We start from the raw sequence: 23621 nt of genomic DNA, 5'->3' as shown, positions 1-23621 counted from the left end.
TTGATAGGCCGAATGGCCTCCTCTGCACTGTAGGGATTCTCATGTCTCTGAGGAGGCCTGCACGAGGGTGTACTGACGTCACAGCACATGCGCAGAGAGATTTGTTTTTATTCATTCATTGGCTAGCCAGCATTTGTTGCCCATCCCTAGATGCCAAGCTATTGAGAATCAACGCCATTGCTGTGGCTCTGGAGTCACATGTAGGCCAGACCGGGTAAGGATGGCAGCTTTCCTTCCCTAAAGGACATTAGTAAATCAGATGGGTGTTTCCAACAATCAACAATGGTTTCACGGTCAGCAGTAGATTCTTAATTTCAGATATTTTTTATTGAATTCAAATTCAACCATCTAGAATAATATCTGGGACAATATCTTTTAAAACTCAAGTTGGTTGGTGCTCGCTGTTCCCCTCTTTGCTCTCGGTCTTTGCCTCTCTCTCTCTCTGTCCCCTTCCCGCTTGCTCACACCGGCCGTTGAACCTGGAACCCTGGGTTTTGGATTAATAGTCGAGTGATAATACCACGAGGCCATCTCCTCTGGCGGCTTGGGGCTGGGCACAGTGGAATGGTGTCATTGGTTTCCTGCACATGTGCAAACTGGTATTGGCAGCCATCTTGCATTGCAAAAGGTGACACTGTGTACAAACAGCACTCTGACTTAGATCACATCATCTGCCACACCATTTCAAGAAGGCGTTGAGTGAGAGAGGCAATGACAGAGGTGGTGGCACACCTCAGGCCACACTCATCTCCGAAAGCTCAGAACCCTGTTAGTCACAGATCGGACTAGGTTATCAGTCTGTTCTCTGAGCCTGGGATGGCAATTGGAGATTGCCACTCCTACCAGTATTAGTGCATAGACTGCACCGAACTAACCTACAACTCTTTTCTGACACATCCACAGGTTGGCATCACCAGTTTTGGAAGGACGCCTATTTGTGGAGTGAACTTCATGGGGTTTTACAGTCGAGTACCCAAACTGATGAGGTGGATTAAAGAGAGAGTCACAGACCTGGAATATGAATAAACAGTCAACAAGCACACACACTGACTGAATATACCACGGGCAGGTGCTTTATAAACTGGAACTTCCTGATCAAAGGCTGAGTACCTCAGCTATGCAACCCAATCTAGACATTTACAGAGTTGTGAATTAAATAATACTAGTTAAAAATTACAGCCTAAACGTTACTGCTGGTGATGTTGGAGAACAAATAATCAACATATTTTTGTGATATTCCTTATCGGTTGTTTTAACACAAATGTTAACTTGTGTATTTTAAGTCAGTTGACATAGACAGAGCTATTTTACACTGTGTGTTACATATTCATCCACCGAGACCAGCGACTGTCATGAAAAAGCTTAATCGAAAAAAGTCTTGCTTCATAAATCCATGATGTGAAGATAAGCCTGGGAGACCTAACCGGAAACTCTGTGTCAGGGATACGAAGCAAATGTGAGATTTTGTGTAAAGATGAGAAGTGTTTGTTTTTAGACAACTCCATCACCACAGACAGACAGATTTATCTCTGCTTACTGGAGTATTGCTAACGTAACGAGGCAGCCATTAGCATGGAGGGTGGCAACACAATTATCCCACATGATGTGGAGATGCCAGCATTGGACTACAGTGGGCACAGTAAGAAGTCTCACAACATCAGCTTACAGAGCAACACTTGGAATCATGAGCTTTCAGAGCGCTGCTCCTTCATCAAGTCAGTCAGTGCTCCGAAAGCTTGTGATACCAAATAAACCTGTTAGACTTTAACCTGGTGTTGTGAGACTTCTTACTGTTCATAAATGCAAATATTTGAATCAGATTGATGAGAATCATTTAAAGAAGAGAGCAGTGCTTCAGGTCATTCGAGCACTATTAGGTACATGTCACTGAGCTGGTCCACACCTATCCCCCTGTATCCTTTATATTCTCCCTTATTCAATCCACTTTCAAATTATGTTTCTAATTCAATATTGACTTCAAATAATGCAATCTGTATGGACATATGGATTAGGAACAGGAGTAAGCCACTGGAGTCTGCTCCACCATTCAGTAAGATCATAGACAGAAAGAATCATAGAAACCCTACAGTGCAGAAAGAGGCCATTTGGCCCATCAAGTCTGCGCCAACCACAATCCCACCCAGGCCCTACCCTCATATTCCTACATATTTACCCACTAATCCCTCTAAGGACACTAAAGGAAATTTTTTTTTTAGCATAGCCAATCAACCTAACCTGCACATCTTTGGGAGGAAACCCACACAGACACAAGGAGAACGTGCAAACTCCACACAGACAGTAACCTGAGCCGGGAATAGAACCCAGGTCCCTGGAGCTGTGAAGCAGCAGTGCTAACCATTGTGCTACTGTGCCACCCAATTCTTGGCTGAACTAATTGTAGCCTCAATCCCAAATCTACCTACCCCAATAATCTTTCACCCCTTTATCTTATCAGGAATCTCTCCACTTCTGCCCTAAAGATTTTCAAATAATCTGCCTTAACCACCTTTTGGGGGAGAGAGTTCCAAAGTCTCACAACCTTCAGCGAAAGAACATTTCCTCATCTCCATCTTAAATGGGTGGATCCTTTATGTTAAACAATGGCCCCTTGTTCTCCCACAAGAGGAAACATCCTCTCCATATCCACCGTGTCAAGACCTGCCAGGATCTTACCTGTTTAAATCAAGTTATCTCTTATTCTTCTAAATTCCAGTAGGTACTTTCCTAGCCTGACCAGCCTTTCCTCAGACAATCCACCCATTCCTAGTATTAGCCGGTAAGTTGTCTTCTAACTGCTACCAATGTGTTGACATTTTCTTCTTAACTAAGGAGATCAAAACTGTACGCGATACTCCAGATGTGATCTTACCAATGCCCTGTACATCCGAAATATAACCTTCATACTTTGGTATTCAGTTCCTCTCACAATAAATGATAACATTCTATCCAAATTACTTTTTGCGCCTGCATGCTATTGCCATTTTGGCAACCTTTTTGCCATCCATGCACTTGGACACCCACATGCCTCTGCATCTCCAAGGTCTGCAATCTCTCACCCTTGAGATAATATGCCTTTTTTTATTTGTCCTGCCAAAATGGACAACCTCATAGTTTCCCCTATTATATTTCAGATACTTGCCCATTCACCTAACCTTTTGTTGTCCCTTTATGTCCTCTTCGCAATGTACTTTCTTACCTATCATGGTGTCATCAACAAATGTAGCAACCGTATCTTTATCTCCTTCATCCAAATCATTTGTATAAATTGTAAAAAGTTGAGGCCCCAGCACTGATCCTAGTGACACACCCCATGCCACATCTTGCCAACCAAAAAAAAGACCCATTTATGTCTAATTTGTTTCCTGTTAGCTAACCAATCATCAATCAATGCCAATATGTTATCCGCTTTCTAATAACACTCTGCATTATTTCTTCCTCTCTCCTTTGTGTGAGACCTGGGATGTATTCCACTTTTAATATTTTATGGACAGCTATTTACCATTTTCCAACTTTTCAGAATTTTGAAAACTTCCATTAAATCTGTTCTTCTCCAATTTTTCTTGAACCTTTCTTTATCTCTGTGATCTCTCATCCTAGTGTCGTTCTAATGAATCTTTACTATAATCTCACCCAAGTTGGACAATCCATTCTGTAATGGAATTGTCTGCATTGCTTATAACATTCCAAACTTGGCCTTAATAACGCTTTGCCCAAATTCAACATCAGTTTCGGCAAGATTAAGGAACGTGTTTAAATGGACAGCACAGTATTGTTTATTTTTGTACAAAAACAGTGGCCGGAATTCTCCAGCCTTGCCCTGGACTGGGATTCTCCAGTCCTGCTGCAGTGAACAGAGATTTGGACAAGCACCAAATTCTCCATTCTTGCTGGCAGAGGTGATGGGGCATGCGAGATTGGAGAGTCCGAGCCGGTGTGTTGTTATATGAAGATATACAGATCAAACACTGCCGTGTTCCTGGGATGATCTGTGCTGTAGTTACTGAGCATCAATCTAGAGTTTTAGTGGACATTGGTACTTACGCATTGGAGCAAAGATAAATCTTCTATTAATTGGTATTTAACCGCTCCTACTGGTGGCCATGACTGAGTTTATATAGACATACATTCATCTCTCTCAATGTAAATACAAGCTCCCCCTCTTACTGTTAAGTTCAATAACTACTCTGAACTAGTTCCTCCGATAACATGATTGGCGCACACTGCAACAACTAAAACTAAAATAGATAAAGCCTGCACTTATTCAATGATTCAAACCTCGGAAAATGTTAATGCTCATGATGGAAGGAACTTCCTTCCCAGTGACTGAACAGGCAAAAATCCCCACTTGGTGCAAAGGGTTTAGCTCTTAAAGGGTAATTTCATCACAGCTACCAGTGTGTTTCCCAATTACAATTACAGCTTTCGTCATAAGCTTCAGGTGAGGACTGAGTTCACATGCCACTCAGATCAGATTCGCATCTGCACTCTGGAATTCCATGGATTTGATCATTTCTAAAGGACACATGTTTACAGGATAAAACTGCCTTTTATCATCAGTGTGAGAGTTCTTAGCTCAGACACCAAGCGCTAGATGTTCACGGAGTTGTCGAGACTCCACACCTTATCCCTCCAATTTTCAACACATCCTATTTTTTTTGAGTATGGGATTGGGGGCAGGAAAGGGGACTGACTCACACATGGGAAACCCAAACCCAGCCATTTGACCTCGGCGCAATCATTTTGCTGGAGTGAGGATTTTATCCCACCACATGTGACTTGCAATATTTTTTAAGAGTTGACGTAAATGCTCATAAAGGGAGGATAATGTCTATGGAACTGTCAAGCTTCCAAGTTATTTAAATTCCCTGCCCTTTAACTTCTGAAAAAACATGGCTTGTCTGTATCACTGACTTGAAAAGAATTGCTTGCAATCTCAACATCAGTTTGTTGACTTAACCCCAAGGGTTTTTATAGTATTATTACTGATTCCCCAACCCTGTCATTATCACAGTGAGGGACAGGGGTGAGCTTTAAATATATGGTTTGATAACTACAATAATTTATTAAGGGTTTAGTTGCCTTTGGTGTAGGGTTATGAATACAAATGTTTCTTAAGGGATGAAGTATTTGTGGGCATTTAAATGTAGTGAGTAAGGTGAGTGCTAGAGAACAGAATATTGAACAATACAAGTAGAATGAAGTCCTAGGGACCCGAGACTCGACAGTCAGCAACCTCTGTGTCTGCCTCTGAACTGTCAGACTCCAGAATGCACCCACCTCACAAATGTAATCCCACAATTTGGGCACATTTTTTTTTGAGGTGGGTGCAGTGAGCCAGGAAACAACCCAACTCTGCACACCCATGTCAGAAACAAATCCAGAGAAGAGTCATGTTTGACTCAAAATATTAACTATGAGCCAAATTCTCCCAAAAAACAATTGTGTCATCTTCAGCGGGAAAAGCAGTGAGAATTCCACCGGGTGGGCCAATGCAATCCAGACCATAATGCACCAACCCTTAGTCATGTTATTGGAGCTTGGGTAGATTCCCGTCGGCAAAGTGCAGGACTGAAGGATGCCAGCAAGACCAGCTCCTTGGAGATTGAGGCTCCATTTTTAATGCTGTGGCCCTGATTATCCGAGGGCTACAATGATCATTGAGGCCTCACCAGTGTGGTCGTCGCATTTGGTCTCTGTTTGTGGAGACCTGTAATGAATCCTATCAGCTTCCCATTATGCTGGTGGGTTGGTGAACTGGCTGAATCTGGCTAAACCTTGGAAATGCATATTTAAATCCTAAGTTAAATACTCTAGTGTGGCTCTCACCCTCCCTGGCTGTGAACCATGTGGGTGGTGGTCAGGGAGAAACCCAAAGCAAGTGCAAATTGTATTTGACCCATCTCGCACAATTCTCTGGCCCTCACAGGATGTGTGTCAGGCCACACGGGGCCTTGGTGTTTCACAGGATACGCACCATGGAAAAGTCAGCCATTTTACTGTCGGCAGGGTGTTTGATTGGCTCAGGATGAGATTTCCACCCACATCTTGGGAGGAGGTCCCACCTGAGAGAGTTGTCAGCCAATCTGATTGGTCGACAGTTCGACGATGCCACAGTGCCAGCTTTGAGCACTGGTAGGTGCTGGGGCTATAGGCAGTGCCCTGAACAAAAGGAGAGCGTGGGAATGGGGCTGAACATAATCCTGGGGCATTTTTGGGGCCAGGCTGGCATTCCTCAGCAAGAGGCTTGAGGGAGGTTGGTAATGGAGGAGAGAGGGGAGGGGAAGGTTTGAGAGGCTGAGGGTAGGTTTAAAGGTGGAGTATATCTTGTGGAGGGTGGGGGGGTAGTGGAGATGTATCTGATAGATGTCGCAAGGAGGTTTCCCCCACTTCTTGCCCGACATCACCTTGCCCAGTACAAGCTATCAGGCTACTTGCTAGGCCAGAGTCTCCCCCAACCGTGGACACAATAGAGGTGGAGTGGGATGAGGCCCTTTATTGGCCACCAAAAGTCCTCAAAGTGGCCAAGCGTGGGCAGGCCACCAAATACCCCAAAACCCATGCCTAGGGCTAGGTTGAGGGTCGAGGGTGGAGGGAGAAGCAATGGGTATCTTATCAGTTGCCCTCCAAAATTCTCCACCACCATCAGCCTACCACCCTCCTCCTCACCCCACCACCCTCAAGCACACCAGTGCAAAAATCTAACCCAATGTTTCAGAACTTTCATCAGAATTATTCTGCTGATGAAACAGTTTTGATAAAAGGTCACCAGGCTGAAGCATTAACTCTGTTTCCCTCTCCACTGGCACTGTTGGGTCTACTGAGTTTCCAACATTTTCTGGGAGTTTTTTTGCCAATTTAACTGAAGGGAATGCAGATTCTCAAAGTACTGTCTGGACTGGAATTTCTCTGGCTCAATCCCAAACTTTCAGATCACTAGCTGAGCAACATAACCACTACACTACTATATAGCTGCACATAGACTCTGGAGATGTGAAACACAGAAACCCTACAGTGCAGAAAGAGGCCATTAGGCCCATCGAGTCTGTACCGACCACAATCCCACCCAGGCCCTATTCCCGTAACCCCACAGATTTACCCTGTTAATCCCCCTGACACTAGGGTCAATTTAGCATGGCCAATTCACCAAACCCGCACACCTTTAGACTGTGGAAACTGGAGTACTTGGAGGAAACCCACACCGACTCAGGGAGAATGTGCAAACAGACAGTGACCCCAGGCCAAAATTGAACCTGGTCCCTAGTGCTGTGAGGCAGCAATGCTAACCACTGATGAAGGCATGTAAAATCACCGGCTCCACACACCCCTCGTGATGAATGAGCTCAATGCATTCTACACCCGTTTTGTACAAGAGGTCAGCAAAAGCATGGAAGCCCTGGGTGAACCTGTATAGGGGGCCACCATTGCCAATGTCAGAGCAACTTTCTCAAATGTCAACACACACAGAAAGTGACTGGCCTGCACTCAGATCCTGTGTGGATCAGCTGGCGGGGGTATTCGCAGACATCGTCATCCTCTCTTTACACCAATCTGAGGTCTCTGTCTGCTTCAAGAAGACGACCATCATCCCGGTTCCTAAGAAAAACCAAGCAGTGTGCCTTAATGACTATTGGCCAGTGGCTCTGACATCCATCATTATGAAGTGCTTCAAAAGGTTAGTCATGACACAAAGCAATTCCAGCCTCCCGGACTACCTGGATCCACTACAGTTCGCTTATGACCGCAACAGATCCACAGCAGACACCACCTCTCTGGCCCTGCACTCAATCCTGGAATACCTAGATAACAAGGACACCTATGTCAGACTCCTATTTATTGATTATAGCTCAGCCTTCAACATCACTATTCCCACAAAATCTATCTCCAAACTCCATGGTCAGGGGCTCTGCTCCTGACTCTGCGACTGGATCCTGAACTTCCTAACTCACAGACCACAATCAGTAAGGATAGGCAGCAGCACCTCCTCCACAATCATCCTCAACAGCCGTGCCCTACAAGGCTGTGTTCTCAGCCTCCTACTATGTTTGTTATGCAGCTATGGCTGTGTGGCCAAATTCCCCTCCAGTTTGATTTTCAAGTTTGCTGACAATACCACAGATCTCAAACAATGTACAGGACAGAGTACAGGATGAGATAGAGAATTTGGTGAACTGGTGCGTCAACAATAATCTCACTCTCAATTACAGTAAAACAAAGAGATTGTCATCAACTTCAGGAAGCGTACAGAAGAACATGCCCCTATCTACATCAACTGAAATGAAGTAGAAAGGGTCGAGAGCTTCAAGTTTTTAGGCATCCAGATCACTAACAACCTATCCTGGTCCTCCCATGCTGATACTATAGTTAAGAAAGCCCACCAACATCTCTATTTTCTCAGAAATCTAAGGAAATTTGGCATGTTAGCTACTCTCACCAACTTTTACAGATGCATCATAGAAAGCATTCTTTCTGGTTGTATCACAGCTTGGTATGGTTCTGCCCAAGACCACAAGAAACTACAAAAAGTCATGAATGTAGCCCAATCCATCACACAAACCAGAATCCCATCCATTGACTCTGTCTACACTTTCCTTGGCAAAGCAGCCAGCATAATTAAGGACCCCACGCACCCCAGACATTCTCTGTTCTACCTTCTTCCGTCAGGAAAAAGATACAAAATTCTGAGGTCACATACCAACCAACTCAAGAACAGCTTCTTCCCTGCTGCCATCACACTTTTGAATGGACCTACCTTGCATTAGGTTGATCTTTCTCTACACCCTGGCTATGACTGTAATGCTACATTCTGCACGCTATTCTTTCCTTCTCTACGAACGGTATGCTTTGTCTGTATAGTGTGCAAGAAACAATACTTTTCACTGTATGTTACAATGATAAATCAAATCAAATCAATATCAAACCACTGTGCCACGTGCTGCCCTGAGAGAAAGGGAAATTCAGTGTGTCCATACAGAAAAGCCAAACGCTGAGAATTGTAAATAAATTCTGATTTTCTTGCAATGTTAGAGTGGGTAAACAATCTGGAAAAGAAATGGGCAGGTTAACCAGAGCTCCTGCTTACGACACTTTGAATCTTTCAGATACACACGGACTTTACTGAATTTCCACTATTATAAAATGTACCAGTTGGTAGTTTGAACACTCACCAGATGCCGATTTCCTCCCCATCTTTGACCTTCTGCTTTTTTTTTGTAAAGTTTCGTTATCATCAGGAATAGTAACAATTGTGAAATGAGCTTTGAAAAACACGCGCACTCTCGACCACAGCACCATCCTGGCCGGAAGGTGAAGAACATCAGGACCTATTGTCCAGTAAGTATTTTGCAAAATTTAATCTTTCAGTGAGTATTTGTCAAACAGAGGAGAATAGGAGAGTGAGGAATCTAACACAGGAATCTTTATTGGTTCAGTATTTGGAAGACACTGGATTGGAAACCACAGAACATGGTGTATGCATTAGTTTGTCCTGGATCAGGACAACTGTTTGAAGCACAGGCTGATGTATGGTTAAACGGGGAGAATTTGGATGTGAGTGTTAAGAGAGGAATAATCAAAGGAACCAGCTGGGACAAGCCAAAATCAATAAGATCACTAGTGTAGTAGGGCAAAACCTAGGGAGCATGGGCTGCAGCAGGAGAGGAATGTATGGAAAGGGTTAAATAGACAGCACTGGAGTATCCACACTCACTACAGACAGGACAAAATACCAGTAACCATATCTCAGAGCGCACTAAAGCCCAGGTGGTATTGCTGCAACGTTACAACATGGTGGCATGGTGACACAGTGGTTGGGGCGACAGGGTGGCATAGTGGTTAGCACTGCTGCCTCACAGTGCCAAGGACTTGGATTCGATTCCCAGATTAGGTCATTGTCTGCATGGAGGTTGCATGTTCTCCCTGTGTCTGTGTGGGTTTCCTCTGGGTGCTCTGGTTTCCTCCCACAGTCTAAAGATGAGCAATTTAGGTGGATTGGTCATACTAAATTAACCCTTAGTTTCGGGGTACTGGTTGGGGTAAGTGCATGGGGTTGTGGGGATAGGGCTGGGTGGGATTGTGCTCAGTGCAGACTCGATGGGCTGAATGACCTCCTTCTGCACTGTAGGATTCTATGAGACAACCATTTGAGAATTGATATCAATTATCAAAAGCCCAAAAGGTCTAGAGGAACCATTGTGCCTCCGAAAATTTAATCAAATATCCAGGAGATGGGACAATTAACACCCCATCAAAATCAGTTTGACAAACGCAATGCTTTGATATTATAAACAGGAGGTGCCCAGAAAACAATTAAAAACTAAAGCACACAAGACAATGGAACTGTATGATGTAATCAAAAACTATTTCAAAGTAACAGTATGACAACCTGAAGTGGATGTAATGCTTTGTAATGTAAAGAAAGGTCTATAAGAACCTGTAAGAACCAATGCTGAATGGAGGAGCTTAGAAGCAAGATATACTTACAGCCACATGTTCTGCTCTCCCTCATGCATGTTGAACAAAGCTGTTTGTGTTGAAGTTCCAGGTGGTTCGTTCATTCCCTCCTACAACCAGGGAGATGTGAAAATTCAAACGGAACACCTGGGTTTGATGACTAAAGCTAAACTGAAAGGTATACAAGAAAGGGAAACAGCCGACAGAGGCACAAGTTAAGATGGAGGCTATGGGCGGGATTTTGCCAATGAAGGCTTACCATTGTAATCCATTGTGATCTTACCAGGCTGGCCCACTGGTCGATTGTTGCGTCAAGCTGGTATGAGAGGGCAAGAGGCGAAAAACCGAGTTCGTGCCCGGTTTCTTGCCTCTCACAATCTTACCGGCACTGTTTTGACAGAGAAATCGGCCTTGTGACAGAAAGGGCGTGAAGCCAATCTTAATATTAATGAGATGATTCACATGCCATTAACATGTCCCAGATGCCATCATCCAGGCTCACTTACCTTTGCCCCCTCACCAGTCGAGCTCCTCACCGACAGGAATCACTGATGGTCCCCACAAATTGGGGGTGGGGGGGGGGGGGTGCAGGGTTGGGCAGGCTGGCAGTGCATTCCTGGCACCTTGGCACTGCCCACCTGGCAACTTGATGGTGTCAAGGGAACAGGGGGTGGAGCCTGAGAAGGAATGGAGCCTGATGGTCGAGAGGTAGGGGAAGCTTTGTACAGCGGGGATGGAAGGGGTGAACTCTGCAGAGGAGGCAGTTGATTGGTGGAGGTGGTGATTGGGGGGGGGGGGGACGGTGGTGGCTGGCAGGGTGGGGGGGCAATGTCTATGGGGAGGGGTCATGTGGTGGACTGACAGGGAGATCTCCCACTGGGAGATCAGGGTGCCTGCACTGTGGCACCCTAGGGTTCAGCAGCTGGTTTCACCCCCGAGCTAAGCCACCTCCTCCTCCTACTGGTGAGAATCACTTGACGGTTTCTATTTTGCATAGAGTGCCATAAATTCCTGATAGTTGCCTCACTTAAATAAAAAACGAGAAATCCTACCTTTTCTCACCCATTAGAATTTTTTAGAAAAATCTTTGGCCTAAGTGTCAAAACAGCAAGAAACTGGAATGATCCGTGCTGGTCTGCCAAGCTCGCTCTGGACCAGAATTGTCCCACACACCCCTACAGACGTCATGCTCCCCCCCCACCCCCACCGCACCAGCGGGATGCTTCCCTACCCAGCACTGGGGCCCTTGAGATTGCCAGATGCAATAGATGGATGAAGCAATGTGGAAAGTGTTAATCAGTAAGTTTAGAGAGCAAGTTTTTGCGTGGAATGTTGTCATCGCTGGTTTTGTAAGGCTGTTTGGTGTCTCACTAAGAAGTCTAGAGGTTTGTAATAGTTGTACACAAACCACTCATCAGTAACTCCTAATTATATACATATCCCCAAGGTGCAAACGTTGCCTGGGTGCAGTCCTATTGCTGGCCGCTTCTTTCCTACATCTATTTATTCTTTCATGAGATGTGAGATCAGTATTTCTTGGCCATCCCTAGTTGCCTTGGAATTGAGTGTTTTGCTCGGTCATCTCAGAGAAGCAGTTGAGAGTCAACCACATTACTGTGACTCTGGAGTCACATGTAGGCCAGACTAGGTAAGGATGGCGGATTTCCTTCCCTAAAGGGCATTAGTGAACCAGATGGGTTTTTACAACAATCGATGATTGTCATAGTCGTCATTACTGGGACTAGTTTTCCAATTGCAGATTCCATTAAATGAATTTAAATTCCACCAGTTGGTGCAGTAGGATTTGAACCCATGATCCCAAAGTGTTAGCCTCTAGATTACTAACCCAGTCCCACTATTTCACTGGCTCCCCAAGGAAGGGACATGTGTACAGACAGAAGGAGGGGTGGGAGATGTTGAGGGTTGAGGGTGGATCTTAGCGATTTTATTAGTTTCAGGAAATGAGCTTTCTCAGGTTAATGATATGACCAGATTAACATCAGATCTTAAAGGTGAACAGAACAGCCAGGAACTGTGGGGCAGCACCGTGGCACAGTGGTTAGCCACATACCATCGGGGACCCAGGTTCAATTCACGGCTTGGGTCACTGCCTGTGTGGAGTCTGCACATTCTCCCCGTGTCTGCGTGTTTTTTTCCCACAGTGCGAAAGACGTGCTGCTTACGTGCTTTGACCACACTAACTTCTCCATCAGTGCACCCGAACAGGCGTCAGAATGTGGCAACTAGGGGATTTCCACAGTAACTTCATTGCAGTGTTAATGTACGCCTACTTGTGACACTAATAAATAGACTTTAAATTTAAAATTAATGACAATGTAAAGCCAAGGAAACAGGCAAAACAGGGTGGAAATCCTAAGTAAAATCCTGAGAGCTTTTTGTTTGCAAACAGAGATCAGCCACTGCCAAACATTGATAAAGTTGATTAAGTCTCAGCAGCAAAGACAGTCAGAAAGGGCGAGAGAACCAGTTTGCACAAAGATATCTGCTGGAATTTACTGTCCTTCCACTGCAAGCAAGGACAGAGAATTTGGCGCTCAGCTCTATTCACTGCAGCTGGCCTGGAGAATCCCACCCACATGAACAGCAGGTAAATTCCAGCCATCAGAGCTAAATCACAGAGTGATCCATGTGAAGGAAATTCACGGCTCAGGAAAATGATCCAGCAACAACATCCCGGCTCACAAAGCAACAGGAAGGGTAAGGAGACTCCAGGGCATGAAAAGTAATACCTGAGGACAGCACAAGTTGGTGGCAGAACATATCAGTACTGTGATGCCGTAGGACCTCACAGGCGCGTGCCAGCAATCTGCTGTGCCGTGCTGGGACATTTGGAAAGATGTGTAAGTTAGAGACATGGGGAGGATCCCAAAGGAGTCCTGGATATAGACAAGTCACAACATGAAACCCAATAACACTTCTTGGGACAAATCAATGATCCCAGATTCACATCTTGGAACACTGGCATATCTGTAAATGGTCAAGACGCAAATTTCAAGTTAGACACAGAAGGCAGTATGATGGTCCTGTCACATCAGGAACAGTGGATAAAAGACCTCTGGCTACAGACAACAGACTTATCTCCATAAGGTCCCAAAGGAATCCAAATACCAGGCTTTGGCACGATTCAAGAGCTGCTCTGCTGTGGCAACAAGCAAATAATTAACATTCTATATGTCATCCGCAATCCTGAGCACAGATGCCTGTGTTGTACACCCTCCTCAAAATAGCAGAAGATGTCAAAGCAAATATTGTAGTCAACTACTTTAAGTTGGAGACTCCTGAGAGGTCCACCAGTGCTGATGCTCTTCACTAAGGCTTCAGTTCAGAATTGTCTTCAGTCTTTACAGAGGCAGTGGTTTCAGATCCTCTACAGACAGCAGAAAATGTTCTTCTTTAGTCAGAGCAGTCAAAGCTCCAGACAAGCATCAACATACTTCATACAGAAGATACGGAGGAGAAGGAGCAGTAGCAGAAATTTGAGCCCGAACCTCAAAGACAAACAGTTACTGTCACAGAACCAGGAAAAACTACAGTAATGAATCTGAAGCTAATCCTGGAGCATGAAAATAGTGACCATCTCACCAAGACAAAACTTAGAGAGGTACACGTTTACAAAACAGTATGACTGAGATGGTGCTTTCCAGTCCATTGAGGAGGGTAAATACGTGGGGTTACCGGGATAAGGCCTGGGTGGGATTGTTGTCGATGCAGACTTGATGGGCCGAATGGCCTCTTTCTGCACTGTAGGGATTCAATGGTTCTTTCTTTGCGGGAGTGGCCACTCAACTGGTCTGTGGGAAGCCCCACGGTGTGATGTGACAAGCTTCAACTTCCAGAACGCACCAAGAGAAGTCCCACACAAAATTAAGATAAAGACAAAATACTGCCGATACTGGAATCTGAAACAAAAACAGAAAGTGCTAGAAAATCTCAGCGGGTCTGACAGCATCTGTGGAGACAGAATAGAACCAACATTGAGCCTTTGTCAGAGCCCAGCTGAAAGCTTAATGTTGTCGCTGTTCTCTCTCCACGGATGTTGTCAGACCTGCTGGGATTTTCCAGCATTTTTTGTTTTTGCTTGCCACACAAAATCAAACCTGAAGGAACAGGGATTTGAGAGTAAACTCAGGGAATGGAGAAGGAATTTAATGGACAATACATGTTAATTGTGGTCAGAGTGGAGGAAGGGGGGGAACATTGATCAGGGTAATGCAGGATTCAGTAATGGGGCCATTACTATTTTGAAATTAGATTACTACCCTGAACTCAAGAACTGAGCAGATTGCAAAGGCCTATTAGGGCACATATTAACTAAGAAAGCTTAGGGATTATAGAAGACAAGTGTGTTTTCTGTCAACAGTTGTGATATTATTTATAATTATTAAATGCAGAGAATCGCAGTCAAACACATCTCCTGACATTCACTCTGTGGGTGCTGGAAATCTGAAATAAAAATGGGAAATGCTGGAATGGCTCAGCATGTCCGATAGCAGCTGTGGAGAAAGAGAAACAGTTCATGTTTCAGATCATGACCTTTCATCAAGAACTCTGGCCATTATCAGCAGGTTCTGATGAAAACCTGTCGCTGTGAAAGAGAATTTTTAATGAGCTCTATTCACATGCAGCAGAACATGAGGGGGAGAGGAAGGTGGTCAGACCACGGGCTGTGAACCAGATTCCTGCTGGGACCAGCCTGTGTGTGGTTCCTTCACATGGCTGTTTGTAACCAGCTTCCTGCTTTCTCCACCAAACACAGATGTTGATGATCTGTCAGTGGAAAGACTTTTAAAGGCTCAGAATGGCTTCATTTGGTCACAGGAATAGAAGACCAAAGGCTGCCTTCTGTTTCATAGAATCATGGAATCCCTCCTGTGCAGGAGGACGTTTGGCCCATCGTGTCAGCGCCAACTCACCAACAGAGATTTTACCCAGGCTCACTCCCCCGCCCTATTCTTGTAACCCCATTCATCCCACTAATCCCCTTAATCTACACATTTTGAGACACCAAGGGGCAATTTATCCTGGCCAATCCACTTAACTGTCATATCTTTGGACTGAGGGAGAAAGCTGGAGCATCCAAAGGAAACCCACACAGACATGGGGACAATGTGCGAACTCAGCACAATCACCCAAGACTGGAATCAAACCTGGGTCCCTGGCACTGTGAGGCAGCAGTGCTAACCTGTGTGCCGCCTGTGTCTCTGATGCTGTGAGGGTCCACAGAGAGGGACTGTTTCCTGTGGACAGGGGGAGGGGGCTAGTATGGTTGGAAGTGGCAAAGAGATAGGGGTCAGTAATGAACACCCTAACAGCTTTCAGTGCTGCAGGGGGTTCAATAACTTCACACGGGCAGGAAAAGTAAGTGATATTCCCCAATCAGATTCCAAAGCCACCCCTCCAACATTCCCTGCACGGCACTCCTCAGACCAGCACACCTTTCAGTTCCACTGGTCCCTCTCTCATGAGGAACTTCCTCATATCCCCATCAGCCTGATCTTACTAATGTTGCTGGACTACTAATCCAGAGGCCCAGGCCAATACTGGGGTGGAGGGGCCGGGGGGTGGTGGGGAGGGTGTCGTAGGTTCAAATCCTATCACAGCAGCTTGTGGAATTTAAATTCAATTAATAAATCTGGAAATAAAGCCAGTCTCAGTAACCATGACAACTATTATCGGTTGTTGCTAAAACCCACCCATCTGCCATCCTTACCTGGTCTGGCCTACATGTGACTCCAGACCCACAGTGATGTGGTTGACTCTTATACACCCTCTGAAATGGCCTAATAACTGCTGAGTTCCACGCAGCTCAAGGACAATTAGGGTAACAAATGTTGGCCCAGGCAGTGATGCCTACGACCCATGAAAGAATTTTTTAAAAATGACAATAACATCTCACACTCACCCCCACAGTCATCCCCCTCAAAATATTGCCTTCCTCTCCTTTCCACATAAACCATTCCTCTATCACAACTCTCTACTCTCTCTTCCTGTAGGAGTTACAGGAATAGACCAGGTGGCACTGAGTTTATAGTCACCTCGATGGTCATTGGCAATACTACGTGCCCACTTGGTCTGCTGGAAAGATATTGTACCAGGTTACAGATATCCCAATGACCAAGAGAAGTGAGCCTTCCCAGACACTGGTGCTCGGACTTAAAATCATAGAATCATAGAATGCCCGTAGTGCAAAAGGAGGCCATTGGGCCCATCGGGTCTGCACTGATCACAATCCCACCCAGACCTTACTGTCGTAACCCTGCCTGCTAGTCCCCCTGACACGAAGGGGCAATTAAGCATTGCCAATCCACCTAACCTGCATATCTTTGGAGTGCTGAAGGAAACCGGAACACCCAGAGGAAATCCACATAGACATGAGGAGAACGTGCAAACTCCATATCTACAGTAATCCGAGGTTTCTGTCAATGCATTCATAAGCAACAAAATTGGTGTCATTGCCATGGAGACACAGACTGGGTAGAGGTCTTGTACCTTCTTCAACAACATTTCCTTCCCAAAGTTCTGAGTTGTCATTGCTACACAATTCTATGCCCGTTCCTTCCCTTCTTCAAATTTCTATACTCCATCATAGAATCTCTACAGTGCAGAAGGCCATTCGGCCCATTGAGCCTGCATAGACAACAATCCCACCAAGGCTGTATCCCCGGAACCCCCATGTATTTACCCTTAAGCGTGGCCAATCCACCTAACCCGCACATCTTTCAGACTGCGGGAGGGAACTGGATCACCCAGAGGAAACCCATGCAGACACAGGGAGAATGTGCAGACTCCATGCAGACAGTGACCCAAGCTGGGAATCGAACCCAGGTCCCTGGCACTATGAAGCAGCAATGCCACCGTGTCGCCCCATTTGTTGGGAGGACAGATCCTCTCTGGCTACGTACACAGGATTGGGAGGTTGGGGATATCTCCTCCTTTGAGCTGTCTATCCCCTTAGTCACGGGGAGTGATGTTTGGCTAAGGGCGAAACAAAGCTGGTGTTGTGCTGCTGTTTTTCCTGCTTCTCCCTAAGTGTTGGTGTCACTGCTCCCTGTCAGCAGAGCTCCCAGGATGCAGTGAAGACCAGCAGTAGGGATGTGCCAATCGATGTGAGAGACACCCATGGTTTCCAGACTGTTAGAAGTCACCCATAAAGCAGTGAAACAATGCTGTCATAACAAATCTTTCAGATAGGTAAGGAAGCAGGTATGTTGTATCAGACTTTCAAGGTTTGCCAGCCTGTATATTTCACAGAGCGATGAATCACCATTGGGCCCTTGCTGTCAAAACCAGAATGCTGGGTTAAAATAAAACTTAAGTGCTTTGTTGCAAATTCAGATAACAGACTCTTTTCTTTGACTGCCCCACACTTGCACCAGTTGAAGTGAAAGTAGCAGGGTTACGTTGAGTTTCCAAAAGGCCAGCATTCCGTAAAACCATAAGATATAGGAGCAGGATTAGGCCATTCAGCCCATTGAGTCTGCTATGCCATTTGATCATGGCTGATAAGTTTCTCAACCTCGCATTAGACATCAACATAGAATTCGTACTGTGCAGAAGGAAGCCTTTTGGCCCATCAAGTTTGCACTGACTCTCCAATAGAGGATCTTACTCAGGCAAACCACCAGCCCTATCCCCATAGCCCCACACATTCACCCCACTAATCCCCCTAACTTGCACATCCTTGGACATTACGGGGCAATTTTGCATTGCCAATCCTCCTAGCCTATACATTTTTGGACGGTGGGAGGAAACCGGAGCACCCAGAGGAAACTCTCAGGTTAATCTCTCTACCCCAGTTTAGATCACTCCTTGTACTAATCCCTCTACCCCAGTCTAGATCACTCCGTGTTAATCCCTCTAGCTCAGTCTGGATCTCTCACGGTGTTAATCCCCCTGTCCTGCTCTAAGATCCCTCCTGCCCATCCTAGCTCCCTTGGTGGGCTCGATTCTCTTCTCCTCATTGTGCCTGTGCCTCAAGCTTTGCTTATTGAAGAGTGCAGGCACCATTGCTCAGAGTTTGCCTGCGTAGTGTTGAAGAGAGTTACAGTGAGCTGGTGCGCATGGTCTGAAAGCAGTGAGTCGCCCTCAGGGGAAGATCAGTTTCTTCCTCAGGGTGTGTCGGAGAACCAGGGGGATGGGCTCCTCCCCAGCCAAGTGGTGGTTTCTCAGCATTGTTTGCCTGTTCATCTCTGTTAGCATCAACACCACATCACACATTCTCCTGCCTTTTCCCCATAATCTTTGATCCCCTTACCAATCAAGAATATGTCTATCTCTGTCTTAAATACACTCAATGACCTAGTCTCCACAACTTCTGTGGCAATGAATTCCAAAGATTCACCACCCTTTGGCCGAAGAAATTCATCTCTCTTCATCTCGATTCTAAAGGGTTGTCTCTTTACCCTCTTTACTCTGAGACTGTGCCCTCAGATCCTCATCTCTGCTACCAACGAAAACATCCTCACCACATCCACTCTATCCAGGCCTTTCAGTATTCTAAGTTTCAATAAGATCCCCCCTCATCCTTCTAAACTCCATCAAATACAGAATCCTCAAACCCTCCTCATTCCCATGATCATTCTCGTGAACCTCCTCTGGACCAAAGGCCAGCACATCCTTCCTTAGATACAGGGCCCAAGATTGCTCACAATACTCCAAATGGGGTCTGACCAGAGCCTTTGCAGCCTCAGCAGTACATCCCTGCTTTTGTATTCTAGTCCTCTTGAAATGAATGCTAACATTGCATTTGCCTTCCTAATTACCAACTCAACCTGCAAGTTAACCGTTCTTTGAATCTTTAAACCGAACGCATAAATCTGTGTCCACCTTGCCACTTAAAATTCTGCCATAGCTGCCTTGTGTATCCAATGTTTTCTGTTTCTATCCCAGAGATATAGCACTCTTTTACAACACCGTATTCGCTTGGTTCCCAAAGTTAGTACAATCTACCACAGCATTGCTGCGGGATCATCAGTCAAGAAGTTCAATAAATGACTCGTATTTTTGCATTTCTAGGTTGCTCCTCCTGAAGAAATGAATAATTCACTTGTTACAATTGCAGCCAATGCATCATGTCTGTTGGATGAGACGTTCCTCACATTAATGATGCCCCCAGCCCTTTCAATCTTCTTCGTTTTAGCTGCCAGCTTCAACAGCCTCACCCTCTGGATATTGTGCTTCCATGTAAAGAAGAAGACTCCCATTGATATTCTGATGGTCAATTTATGTGTGGGAGACCTGCTTTTCTCGCTAACCTACCCCTTGGTCGTTATTTACCACAGCAACAACAATCATTGGATATTTGGAAACTTCATGTGCAAACTCCAAACATTCCTCATCTACTCCACTCTGTTAACAAGCGTCTTCTTCTTGATGTTTATCAGCAATTATCGCTGTTACATGATTATCCAACCATTGCAGTCCCGGTGCAGAATAACTAAGAAATTCACCATCGTCCTGTGTGTTGTGATCTGGTTGTTGGCTGGTGGGTTCATGAGTACAACCTTTCTGAGGGTCAGGGTCTTCGAAATGAATGGGAAACTCTATTGCATGAGTTTCAATCAATCAAATGTACTGAAGCAATTCCAATCTTCCACTTTTCTATTATTTGTTCTGACCTTTGTGATTCCGTTTGGATCCCTGCTGGTCTCCACTTTGCTTATCCAAAAGAAACTGGCCAATTCTCCAGTAACATCCCAATCCCAAAGAGGCCAACATGCTATTAAGATGCTGATAGTAGTATTGTGCATCTTCATTATATGCTTCCTTCCTGCAAATATAATACGTCTCACCCTGGCTGTTGTGGACCGTAGTGACTGCGCCCTGTTACAAAAGCTTGTGATAGTTTACTACTCATGTGTTCTCGGCCTCTATTTCAACGGTGTCCTGGACCCGATTGTGTATTTTTACGCTGGCACCAAATACAGGTCAAAGCTCATTCAGGTTTTTAAAGGCTTTAACTTTTGTAACAAACTCTCTGCAGTCTCCAGCAGTACCCACTCTACCACTGAGGGAAAACCGTGACGCAGTCCTGCAAATAGCCGTGGATTTGGAACGTGTTAACATAGAACCAGATTCACTTCAAAGGAATGTAACTTTTGCAGTAATTCCATAACTTTAGTTACACCATTAACCTACAGACCAGCTTTAAACTAAGGCCAGTTGTCCTATTCCCATGTTTCACGATCAACCTTCTGGAACATAAGTTTATTCATTTTATCAGGTGTGGGTATCCCTGGCTGGGCCCAGCATTTACTGCCCATCCCTAATTGCCCTCCATTTCAGAGGGCTTTTGAAAGTCAACCACATCGCTGTGCCTCTGGAATCACATGTAGACCAGACCAAGTAAGGATGGTAGATTTCCTTCCCTAAAGGGCATTAGCAAACCAGATGGTTTTTTACAATAATCAACAATAGTTTCATGGTCCAGATTTTCAATTCCACATTTTTACTGGATTCAAATGTCACCATCTGCTGTGGTGGGATTATGAACCCTGGGTCTCTGTATTCTAGTCTAGTGACAAGACCACTGCACCATTGCTTCCTCATAGAGGAAGGGCAAATTCACACAGTATCCTGGCCAACATTCTTCCTGTTACTAACAGATTAGCAGGGCATTCTTCCCATTTATTAGTGGCAACTTATTGCTCTGTGCATAGTGGCTGGCGTATTCACCCAATAACAATGGCTTGAACATCAAAACTGAATCATTATGACTAGCTTTGGAAAACCTCTGAAATATGCAAGAATATTCTCTCTAAATATATATATATGGAAATTCTTTGCAAAACTGTGACTACATTTTTGGCTTTATAATATACCAATGTATTTTTGCAAGTACTTTTGTTATGTATCAATAAAATTTTTGAATCCGGCATATTTCCAATCTGAAACTGTTATTAGGATTAGAGCTGGTTTAAACAATTTATATTTGCATTGTGGATATTAGAAATAAAATATCAGTTTACGTTTGAGCTTATTTGGTGTTTCTATATTTGTGTGTTACGAAAAGGTTGAAATTTCAGTTGGCCTCACATTTAACAAAGATGCTTGCATGTCTATAGATTTTAGTTTCACTTTAAATTGCGAAGTCAGGTGCAGAGCGAGGTTCCCAGTTAAAGGCAATGCTGCAAGAGGCAGGCCTTGTGAAGTTGGCTAGCAACAAGCCAGAAGTCTGAAGTAATCCTAAGGTTAGTATCACCTTAATACAGCCTGTGAAGCATTGGTGTTGTTGACGTGATTGGGTACCTGAAAAATTACGTGGAGGCTTGAATACACATGGCAATCCAGAGCAGAGGAGTACGGAAAGAAGAGATTGAAATCCTGGAGATGGATCCTTGGTGAAGACATCGAAGAGAAAGCCTCGTGTGGAAGAAAATTTCAAGTGTTCTTTGAGAATGGAATTTGGAAACACTCGTATGGAAATCAGAGTTCCAGTGAGACCAGTTGGTTCACAGTGTAGCATCTAGGGGAATTTGGTGAGAAATTTACAGATGTTGTACTGGGTGGCATCTGTCTCTTGGTTTCAGAGTACAGTGTGTCAGACTACATTTCACCTATTGGTTTATGTGGACTGTGGACTTACTGAGATCATTAGAATAAAAGATATGTTGTGACATGTATAATCTTTTATTAACCTGTACATAACTATAAAGGTATAGTGGAGTGAAGGAGCAGTGTAATATAGCTAATCTTTTCTTGCTTAACAAACATTCATTCTTTTGTTAAAAGTTAATTGGCATCCTGTGACTTTTTCATCCACATTTCTAAACAAAGACAAAAGTTATGATTTACTGAGCTAGAGTTCCACTCTGGGACCTGAGTGTTCAGCTGGGATCCTAACCCTGTGATTTCAAAGCCATCACAATAACAAATCAGGTGAAAATAAATGTCATTGGTTAAATATGAAAGATACAATTGAGTAATATAGCAATTTTAGTACAGAACACATAATATGCCATCAAGGACAAATTAATAAAATGTTAAGGGAATTTTAGAGTGCATTCTAAGGAGGCTTGATTTAATACGTTGGAGCTTTCAGAAGATTTTAAATGGAAGCGAGATGGCAGTAGGGCAGCACGTTGGCACAGTGGTTAGCACAGCTGCCTCACTGTGCCAGGGACCTAGGCTCAATTCCCAGCATGGGTCACTGTCTGTGGAGTCTGCATGTTCTCCCCATGTCTGCATGGGTATCTTCTAGGCGCTCTGGTTTCCTCCACAGTCCAAAAGACATGCCGGTTAGATGCATTGGTCATGCTAAATTTTCCCTCCGTGTATCCGGACAGGCGCCAGAGTGTGGATTTTCACAGTAACTCCATTACAGCGTTGATGTAAGCCTACTTGTGACACTAATAAATAAACTTTAAACTTTAAAAATGTTAAGGCTTAGAGAGAAGCTTCAGAAAGCAGAACAAAACTGGTGGGATGAAACTAAATACCTAAAATCTAATTTTAAGGTCATACGTTCTTGTTCTGAATCTCATTACCAATGGAAAACATTATTTCAGCATCTATGTTATTCTTTGGTGGGATATGGGTGTCACTGGTTAGACAAGTGTTTGTTGTTCATTCATAATTGCTCTCGGGAATGTGCTGGTGGGCCGCTTTCTTGAACTGCTGTGGTCTGTGTGGTTCCTCTATTAGTTACAGCCCCTTTCATAAAGTTTAAGGTTTATTTAGTATTGGCATAAATAGGTTTACATTAACACTGCAATGAAGTTACTGTGAAAATAATGTTAGAGTCAGATCTTGCTCCATTCAAAGAGAAGGTCACACAGCTCCGTACCACTGCTTGAGCTGCTGACTGTTCCTGAAAACATTAGGATGATAATTGAGAAGAACACACTTGCTTGACAATTAACTTTCCAGGAAATGGAAAGATGGTGAAAAGGGGAAGAGATTTTCCCTGCTGCATGCTGCAATAAGTACAATACATGCGATACATAGGTGGGTGTGGTTAGCACTGCAGCCTCACAACCTCTGGTGGTTATCACAAGCACATCAGTGGGAGATTGGACACTTTCTAAATTAAGATACTGAGGCAGCTAAGGTCTTTCTTCACCGTTCAACTATTGGTGAATCTCAGTGAGAAAGACAGGTGAATATATTGATCAAAATTCTTGACCAAGACATTAAGCTGCCTCTTTATTTAA

At 44.5% G+C, this 23621-nt stretch overlaps 1 protein-coding gene across 1 annotated transcript; it reads left to right on the top strand.

Moving 5' to 3' along the window:
• The first annotated feature begins 10468 nt into the window (after nucleotides 1–10468).
• LOC145339412 (P2Y purinoceptor 8-like) lies at nucleotides 10469–22739 on the top strand. The gene is made up of 2 exons (XM_080183862.1): nucleotides 10469–10627; nucleotides 19486–22739. The coding sequence occupies exon 2, from the start codon at nucleotides 19504–19506 to the stop codon at nucleotides 20491–20493; it is 990 nt and encodes a 329-aa protein (XP_080039988.1). The 5' UTR covers nucleotides 10469–10627; nucleotides 19486–19503; the 3' UTR covers nucleotides 20494–22739.
• The last annotated feature ends 882 nt before the right edge of the window (nucleotides 22740–23621 follow it).

Source organism: Carcharhinus amblyrhynchos, unplaced genomic scaffold, assembly GCF_965287045.1.
Source record: "Carcharhinus amblyrhynchos unplaced genomic scaffold, sCarAmb.v2.hapA scaffold_453, whole genome shotgun sequence".
In the NCBI taxonomy this organism is placed as follows: Eukaryota; Metazoa; Chordata; class Chondrichthyes; order Carcharhiniformes; family Carcharhinidae; genus Carcharhinus; species Carcharhinus amblyrhynchos.
Note: the sequence above shows the minus strand (reverse complement) of the source record. Positions and strands in the feature narration are given on the sequence as shown.

Coding starts and splice junctions, on each gene's coding strand:
- LOC145339412 (XM_080183862.1), top strand. CDS start 19,504: ATGAATAATTCACTTGTTACAATTGCAGCCAATGCATCATGTCTGTTG.